This window comes from Pinus tabuliformis, chromosome 2_1 (genome assembly GCF_031772625.1).
Source record: "Pinus tabuliformis cultivar Carrire ecotype Pingquan chromosome 2_1, CPIR1, whole genome shotgun sequence".
Classification (NCBI taxonomy): domain Eukaryota; kingdom Viridiplantae; phylum Streptophyta; class Pinopsida; order Pinales; family Pinaceae; genus Pinus; species Pinus tabuliformis.
The window spans coordinates 191,426,768-191,436,693 of NC_142299.1; the positions used below are offsets into that span (position 1 = coordinate 191,426,768).

At 36.0% G+C, this 9,926-nt stretch overlaps 1 protein-coding gene across 1 annotated transcript; it reads right to left on the reverse strand.

Annotated features, from left to right (window-relative positions):
- Positions 1 to 1,646: 1,646 nt before the first annotated feature.
- Positions 1,647 to 2,872, reverse strand: LOC149199377 (alcohol dehydrogenase 1-like). The gene is made up of 4 exons (XM_089400557.1): positions 2,833 to 2,872; positions 2,526 to 2,662; positions 2,326 to 2,372; positions 1,647 to 2,049 (listed from the first exon to the last, which is right to left on the reverse strand). Exons 1-4 carry the CDS (start codon positions 2,870 to 2,872, stop codon positions 1,647 to 1,649), a joined length of 627 nt encoding a protein of 208 aa, XP_089256683.1.
- Positions 2,873 to 9,926: the final 7,054 nt, after the last annotated feature.

The following is a 9,926-nucleotide window of genomic DNA, read 5'->3' on the forward strand; positions in this document are numbered from 1 at the left end:
CGGCAGGCGATCTCTCAGAACTAGGCTCCTGTCCCCAGTGCATGCAAAGTGGAAGTGTCTTTAACTCAAGCTCCCCCTCTGTGGTGAGATACAATGAACAAGGTGAGACTTCAAACCTCAATGGTGAGGGAACATGTAATACATGCAACAGATTTTAATAAGTGTTATCTCTCGTGTCAAAATGGCTAGGTTATTAGTCGGGCTCAGACTTCGCAGAGCACCTGCTAACCTGTAAGCGTTATACCTACCATGCAACCTGCATTATATTCCACCTTATTTCTCTACTGCTCTTCGACCTAGCTTGGCTAGCTCTTCTGCCCCGCGTCTGGTTTCCATCCTTCTATAAGTGTGATTGCCCAATACGCATGCAAATTACTTGAGGGATCTTCTGCCCTGCGTCTGGTTTCCATCCTTTTTGTAACTCAGAGCAAATTACTTGAGGGATCTCAAATTTATCTAGTAAAGAGCTGATGCCCAGCACAGTAGCAGATCGTTGATGCCCAGCGCCTACCTTCTTCAACCGACCCCTCCCTTATTTCTTATCTAGCTCGAGCATGCTTTCATTTTAGCTAGCCTACACCCCGGGGTTCTACAGTGTGAGCGTGATCCAGTTGCCATCAATAGGTATCACCGTGTCAAATAATGATATGTAAGCATGCTGGTGCTCATCACTGATAGATACATGGTTGTAACATGGGCCAGCTTTTACATTTTAATTCATATTTAATTAAATTAATATAGTTCCTTTAATATACGTGGTTGTAACATGGGCCATATTTTATATTTTAATTCATATTTAATTAAATTAATATATTTCCTTTAGTAACTAGTTAACTGTAACAATTATCACCATGCACTCTGCCCGATATTAGATTTCGGATGCATTACAAGGTCTCCCGGCCACATGCGTTAAGTTTATACATGCACTCTACCAGATGTATTACAGGGTCTTGTCACCACATGCTCTGGCCAACATGATATTTTGGTATGCCAATGTCGATGGCCTAATATACCGAAAAATGATGGGATAATTCCCATTTGTTAACAAATTTTTGGGAACATTGGGTATCAGGGGTTCTGCGTGGATATTTCAATGAAGTGCCAATCTTTAACTCGGTCGAGTACTAATAAATCATTTTTACGGGTCGACTGTTCTATACAATGGGTGTACATCCTACAAGATGCAAAGTAAGTTTTCCATTCTTTCACGCTTCTGTGTCTTTTAAATTCTGTTGTTTATGGAACCCATGTGTGAAAACCTCATCCTTGAAGTAGATTTTCATGCATCTTGACGAGTCTATCCTTGGCTGTCTCCACACTTCGATAGATGAATGGAGGTACAACATTGCCGTCCTTCCATCTATTGAATATGCATCCTGGGTGCCTGTTGATGTAGCCCCTACCTAAACTGGTCTAAATCCGCTTAGTATAGGCCATACCCCTTCGTATCTAAAATTACATTCAGGTGTAAAACGGGCAGTTCCTAAATGGTTAAGGTAGTCGACATCCTCACTTTTGTATCTGCGATTCCACAACAAAATAAATTGTGAATAAGAATTTCAATCAAGGGAACGATCATGGATGATTTTATTATTAATATTCCAGGAAACCATAACTTTAGAAATTGGATAAAACAGTATACAATGTCAATTATATCCTTTTAATGATCTCTTTTTCACAATCATAAAAAAATTACCCTCAAAAAGTCCAGAAAATGATTTACCCGTTGAAACCACACAACTGAGAATACAGACTTTGTTAAGAGGAGCCTCTGGATTAATTTGGGCAACACAACTGACATGCACAACTATATACTGTCTGAAAGTGGATGTGCCAAGGAAGTGGTAAATGGGTTTCCCATTGATTGAAAACCTCGACTTCCCGTCATTTATCATAACCCCCCTGTCAGTATTAATTCTTAGAAGATTACACATGTTGCTTTCGTCTGACTTGCAGTGTCTGCATTCTCCACATTCTCCAGTAAATAATGGAAGCACACAGTCACCCTCCTCGAGGTCAGTCACCCCTTCTCCAACACTCTCAAAAACTCTGTGTCAAGCAACAGACCTATAGTTAGTGACCAATGAATTACAAGAAAATCACTGTCCCTTTTCCCTTTTGAAATTCTACATGATGCCTTCTAGTATGACTAATTAATTTCTTTGAAATCCTACATGCCTGCTAGTATGACTAATTAATTTCCTTGAAATCCTACATGCCTGCTAGTATGACTAATTAACTTTTTTGAAATCCCACACGCCTACTAATATGACTAACTAATTTTTTTGAATACATAGAACTCATGGGCAAGAGCAGAGTGCATACCCAACTGCTTCATGTCCCAAAATGCGGGGAAAGAGAGGAGTTTGGCCCTGCAACCAAAGCAGTATCAGTATCAGTCATTCCATTTCACTGTTAAAAGCAATATTTGTATGTGTTATACAGTACAGTACAATTGGAGATGTGTAATTAATATCCTTCCTTCAAATTTTCTTGATGTTTAATGATAATTATTCATAGCATACCTTTGCTTCCCAGAAATAAAGGTCTGTATGACACAAGGCAGTATAATGCACTTTGATTCTCACTTCCATTGCCTGTGGAGGAGCCACTTCCACTTCTTCAATCTTCAGAAGCTCCCCTGCACCCCATGCAACAGCAGCTGTAACAAAAGTACAAATCAAAATATATTAGATTTCAAGAAGCATAAATTGCACACATACAGTTTGCATAAATCCAGTTTAACCCTGAAAATCAATTTTGCCATGAAATGATATACATGAAATAAAAAGAATGTGGCCATGACTCCTTGCACTGAACTGAAGTAGTTACCTTTGCATTTGATAACCTGGCCTGCAGTACAGCTCGCCATTTTCCTTTCTGCCCAAACAAACAAACTTACTTTTGCCTTTCGCGTTGGTGTTACAGGAGGCAGAGATGGATCCTTAATTTATATTCTATTTCCTTTGAAATTGCCTTGAGTGAATGATGTTGAATTGCTTGTTGATGTAGAATCGTTTTTGATATCTTGACACCGGGTTTGATATCTTGAAAATCTTCTCCACAGAGTTTGGGATTGCCTATAAATGCCTCTCTGAATTTACTCAAGCTACTAGGGACTGTTCTAGATAGTTGATTGTTTGATAGATTTAGGAAACTAAACGTAAGGTTGGCTAAAGATGCAGGGACTTTCCCCTTGAGTTGATTGCTGGATAGATCAAGGTATCTGAGGTTTTGAGATCACCCATTTGCATAGGTATTTCCCCAGAAATATCATTTCCTTTCAAGTTAAGCTTTGTAAGTTGTTTCAGAGACCCAATACTCGACGAAATGTTACCAGAAAGTAAATTTACTTGCAAACCCAATACATCAAGATTATGTAACCCATAAAGCGCATCTGGTATACTTCCTGAAAATTTATTATTGCTAGCATTGAAAACAGATAAAAGCCCTACCTTGGCAATCTCAGATGGAAGCTTACCTGAAAATCTATTACAGTCAATTTGTAGGTTAGATAAATTTCTAGCATTCCCAACATCTTTAGAAATGCTTCCTTCAAAGTTGTTAGAACTGAGATGTAGCAACGAAACTCTTGGTAATCCCTATTCCAAAATAAAAAATATCAGTTTTTTACCTTAATCATTGCTATTCCAAAATATTTCAGAAATCAAAATAAACCCTTCAAATAAAAATGCAAACAAATTAGCCTACCTAGAAGTATGTTCTCTTTTGCATTGCATTTATGCTAAAAGGAAATGAAATGCAAAAAAACAGGGTGATATTGCATATGAAAATAAATGGATAAAAAACAGGGTGACTAGAGAACTTAACTAGTGAAACAGTTGAAAATGGTTCTATCGAAGCCGCGCCTCTGCTCCAGCTCGCCATTTTCTTTTACTTGCATCATAATGTGTGCTCAAGTTGGAGATTGAATTATTAGCGCCATGTTTCAAGCCTTTTGATCTTCGTTGGACATACACAAATCGGAGGTATGCTCTAATCCATAAGGATGGTTGATTGGATTGTTATCGATCCGTGTCGCATATGAATGAAAATGATGAGGCTTCATTGGGTTGAAAAAGATTTGATCTTGGTGCATGCAGATCAATGTATACCCATTGCCAGAAGAATTTTGTCATCTGTGTTCCTTGAAATGAATTATTGTTCAAACATGAAATTGGTATCTGAAATCCATAAAGAGTTCAATAACTGTTGTTTTGAATACTTGACAAACCTCCAAGAAATGGATTTGTTCTCTAATTTGGGAACTTGACGAATCTTCAATTTGAATAACTTTATGAATCTTCAAACACATGACTTCTCCTCGAGTTTGAAGATGCTTCCAAATGCTTTCACAATGAAATTTAATTTAATATATGGCAAGTCTATGTATAATGAAATTTCATAATTTTCATGATTCCATATTTTTGAAAATGAAATTTAATTTGATATAGAACGAATCTATCCATAATGGAATTTGGATGTGGACAAATATCTAACTCGTTTGGATGAAATGGTAAAAGATTTTGAAAAAACAGAGTTGTTTTATTAACACAATTCAAGATCTATGCACAGTAGTTGTACTCCACTTTGCAGATGATTCAAATTTTTTGATAATGGTATCTAACTTGATACAGTATAATGGAATTTAATGTGCCACTTTGCAGATGCATCCACATATTTTTTGAAGATGGAATTTAATTTGATATGGGGCACGTCTATGTGCAATGGAATTCAATGCAATTTTTTACAAATTGACCATAGAGTTGCATAAAGAGAAGGATAGAAAATAGGGGCATGTGGGTGGAAATCGTACTCACTGTTTGGATGTTTGGAGTCATAGGAAAATACAAAGAGGGAAATATGGATGAAAATCTCGACTATTGCTGCTAACTCTTTGAGACATGATTTCTTATGGTGATCCAGGGATGCGCTAGGTTGGATTGTGTTGAACCCTTCAGGTGGTTGAAGCGATAACCTTTAAGATGGAATGCGCTGAACACTTGAGGTAGTTGGAGAAAGTTGAAGGCTCTAGCTACTACAAACTGGAGATGGTTGAAGGGATAACCTTTAAAATGGAATGTGCTGAACACTTGAGGCAGTTGGAGAAAGTTAAAGGCTCTAGCTGCCCCAAACTGGAGAAGCTGTAATGTATTGGGAGAGCATACGAGTCATATGTGGTATAAAATGAATTGCATCCTACAATACTGTAATGTCCATTACTATGTATTTCATTTTTCCAACACTAATTGTTCAGCACAATCTCTCCATGTGAAAACAAAGTACTATTTAATTTAAATTTTATTTATTCACCCATGTTGATGATGATCTTTTCATTATACTCCTAGTGTTTTATGATGGTTGATTTTGAGAGAATGTCAATCTTTTTACTTCGGTCCTACTTCTAATTTAATAGTTATGGACAATGAAAGATGGGCCACCATGCGCTGTTTTGATAGTATAGACAGACTGTTTTCATACTGTTTGGTTATGGATAATGAGAGATGTGCTGTCACAAATTGTTTTCATGGTAGATACTGTCTATTTGCAAATATCCACCATTTTCATGGTATAGTTTGACATTTCAAGCCCAAAGTTGTTACATAAATGCATTTCCAGACTAAAACACCAAAAATTAACATTGAAAAACAATTGCAATCTAGCAACGTTATACTAGTTACAAAAAAAAAGGAAGGGAACTAGGAAGCCAATAAACAATAGAAGCCATATTTTGGTTTTTTATCCAAGTTGAAAGATATTGTATGAAATCATGACACACATGGTTCTTTTTGTCTTCGCCTAGTCCACATAGTTAACCAGGTATCCCATGGAGTTGCAAATTTGTATTTTCCAGATTCATTTGTCCTTTACAAATTTCTCTTATCCATCGCTATTTACAATTTTCTAAAAAAAACTCTTGGGAGTTGAAAGTAAGGGCTTTTGTAATTTCAAATATTAAAGTTTTCAATTTTAAATTATTAATGGTTTCCTTCCATATAAAATTATAATGATAGTGATCTCTGAACATCCTTCTTGATCAAGTCATGTTAAGGTTACCTTTATGATATTTATTAAAGTTCAGTTTGATAGATCCTTGTAATGTGTTCGGAACTCTATCCTTGGGGAATGGAACATGAACTCTGTAAGGGCCATTTCAACTTTAGTGGGTTACTCTCAAATTTTTGTATCTTATTTGCTCTTCAACTAAAAATATGGTTCCAATATATGAAGTTGAAGCTCCTGGATTTAAATTTTCAAAATATGATTTCAACTTCCAAGAAATGAAATTGAAGCTCCTAGAATACAATTTTCTTTGGAGCCCAACTCCATGCTACTATCACTGGAATAACATTCGCACATAATTTTTTTCCAACATGTTGTATTTGCCTTTTTGCATAAGAAAATGGAAGGAAATATATGCGTGTATTTTTAAGTCAAAATTAAAATAACCATAAACAACACCATGAAACTTCTTGTAAATTACAAATACGACTATTCAATAGATAACATATCTCAGTAGAAAAAACCAATTGTAGAGGGATATTGTTTCCACCCAGATGTAGAAATCCCAAAGACTCACCCCAAGTTCAAGGCGAAAATGTGATAAGGGAAAACTCTCCCCAAAACAACAACAATGTGAAATCCAAATCCAAAATAAATGAGCATCAGAATATTTCATTACAACGAAATAGATCCCAATTATGTCTCTGTAAAAGAAGGGCATCAATTCATAAAGTAATCAATCAATTCATAAAGTAATCAATCAATCCCTTGCAGTACTTAGCCATCGGCAAGGAAAGAGAAATGTTGTTCCTATACAATGAAAAAAAGCCCCCTGAATCCAAAAATATTGTGATATCCATCACCACTTGAAATGAACTGCAATGAATCCCAGTAGAGAAATCTGTATCATATGAAATGACTTGCAATTAATCCCAGAAAATTGTGATATCCATTGTCATATCTTTCATGAGGGAAATGTGTATTGTCATATGAAATAATTTGGAGTGAATCCCACAATATTGTGATGTTCATTATCATCTATGTTGTTTTGCCAACGCTACTTGTCTGGTTGAGCACAATCTCTTTTTGTTAATTCACTTTATTTTTCATTCATTCATCCATGGTGAAGATGATCCATGTTCATCTTTTTACTTCTGTAGTGCTAATTTTATATTATAGTTATGGGTAACAAGAGATGAGCCACCATATATTGTTTTCATAGTATGGACGGACTGTTTTCATAATATTGAGTGTTCTTATAATGACACTGATACTCTTAGAATATGTCTTCCAGGAAGAGGAGGTTGAAGTGTAGACTTTAGAGTTAGGCTTCTCTCCATCCTCGTCTTTCTCAGTAATAAAAAATTTCAAAATTTACATTAAAATTATAAAATAATTGTAATTTTATTGAGGTGCCCCAATTTGAAGCAGTGGATCTAGACTGTAAGAATCTGCAGGAACAGTGCTGTCGTGCCACCTGACAGAAGATAAGTTTGTAATGCCAGGTAATAGACATGTGTTCATGAAGTTAATCTGTTCTGATCAATAGCACCGAAGATAACATGCAGAGAAGGATTTGATTTGATAGATGAAATAAAAGCTTTGTTGGAGAACAGATGCAAAGGAATCGTCTCCTCTGCTGATGTTCTCATATTGGCTACTCATGCTACAGTTGCACTGGTAAGCTGTCAATATCAAACATCTTCCTAAAAAACAATGAATTTAGATGCAAAGGCAATATTTACAACTGGAGAAATGTTGTTCCAGTTCAACCTTTTAACAAGAATAGCTTCTCAATTTTGTTACTTTTGTTCTTTCTCTTTACGTTCAACATGGGGAGGACATGAACATCCATCCCAGTTATTTTCGAACCTGCAAAGTAAAGACTAATTTTCTTTTAAAAAAATGGCCTGAGAATTGGGATGGGACAAATTGGTCATCTAATGTTGTCACACTAAATGTTATTCATGAAGATGCAAATACTCTGTATCTTGTGGTGAAGCTATGCTCCGAGGGACGCCTGATTGATGACATGTCCAAAAACGATGCTACTCTCAGCATTAGGCTGCAGAATTGATCAAAAACTTAATTGCCACTGAAAAAGCAAAGGAGTACCGTCAGTCGGTAAATGATATATGCTGATAAGTAACAGTGAACAATGACATGCTTTCAAAATTATGTGTATAAGAAGATCTTTATATTAGATTGCCACCAACATCTCTTGCTTGAGCCTTTTAATTTTCTAAGTCTTTTTGCTCAGCTTCAACTCCAACTCCATTTCATTTTTGATAGTGGACTCGTTTTGAATGTTGGCTTATAATTGAAATGCTTTTGTTGCATTCTGGTATCGCAAAGAAAAGTCCTGGCAAGGAAACAAGGACAGAAGTACTGCATAGAGGTGTATATTTCCTTTCCTCTATCCAATAGAGGGGTGCTTTATTTTTTGTGTTCGCTGATGTGAGATTTTAGCCCTTGGGCCCTGAACTCATAACATTTTATGGAATCAAACTTAATACCATTTTTAATGTGAAGGAAAAAGAGGATTTACGGTTTATGTTTTTGTTTGGTGCTTCTTATTATGTGAGCAACTTGTGTTTCAGCCCTTTTATATATTCTTATGTATATCATATCTCTCTTATAATTGGAGACCTTTTCCAGCCATTAATTCTTGCTTGCTTTTCCAACAGCTAAAGTTTTGGAAGATGGAACTTCAATAACAAGGTATTTGTCTTTTAAAAAGTTTTGCAAAATCTGATAGCAAGTTGGTGAGAGTCAGATTGCTGAATGGTCTGTTTAACAACAGTCATGGGTGCAACGCATTGAGATGCTACTTACACATATATGCACATATATGTATCAGGGTCTGAATAGTGGAGACATGTAGAGCTAGAATACTGAGCCGCCTTTGATGAAGAGTTTACTGTGTGATGAAGAGTTTACCATTTTGAGGGCTCATGTTTACCATGCCTTATCCTTCAATTGTTTCCTTAATAAATACTGAGTAGTGACAATAAACTAATAGGTCTTTTCTACTGAGCATGCATTTGCTCTTGAAAATAGAACAAAATGATGCCCGAAATACCAAAATATCTTGGATAAGTGCCATATCCTAACCATTTAATATGCTATAATCATTCATCAAAACATCCCTTGAAATCTTGGAAAAGTAAACTGAAAACAACTCTACAGAAGGTACCATTTCCTAGCCATGCAATCATTCATCATGATTACACTTGAATGAGCTTAGGGTTAGATTCTATAATTGGTAAGAATATCCCTCAAGTACTTAGCAGGAGGCCAAGTTCTATGTATATGTGTGACCATATATCATTGTCAGATTTCAGGTGTACCTTACATTACAGAGCAGAAATAGCAACTGTCAGATTGCTTAATGGTCTGTTTAACAACAGTCATGGGTGCAACGCATTGAGATGCTACTTACACATATATGCACATATATGTATCAGGGTCTGAATAGTGGAGACATGTAGAGCTAGAATACTGAGCCGCCTTTGATGAAGAGTTTACTGTGTGATGAAGAGTTTACCATTTTGAGGGCTCATGTTTACCATGCCTTATCCTTCAATTGTTTCCTTAATAAATACTGAGTAGTGACAATAAACTAATAGGTCTTTTCTACTGAGCATGCATTTGCTCTTGAAAATAGAACAAAATGATGCCCGAAATACCAAAATATCTTGGATAAGTGCCATATCCTAACCATTTAATATGCTATAATCATTCATCAAAACATCCCTTGAAATCTTGGAAAAGTAAACTGAAAACAACTCTACAGAAGGTACCATTTCCTAGCCATGCAATCATTCATCATGATTACACTTGAATGAGCTTAGGGTTAGATTCTATAATTGGTAAAAATATCCCTCAAGTACTTAGCAGGAGGCCAAGTTCTATGTATATGT

Bases quoted from the DNA above. Each gene is read 5' to 3' on its own strand.
- LOC149199377 (XM_089400557.1), bottom strand. From the start codon at position 2,872: ATGGCGAGCTGTACTGCAGGCCAGGTTATCAAATGCAAAG. The intron at 2,663-2,832 runs GTAACTACTTCA...CTTTTGTTACAG, and splicing joins CCAGGTTATCAAATGCAAAG to CTGCTGTTGCATGGGGTGCA. The intron at 2,373-2,525 runs GTATGCTATGAA...CTTTGGTTGCAG, and splicing joins TTTATTTCTGGGAAGCAAAG to GGCCAAACTCCTCTCTTTCC.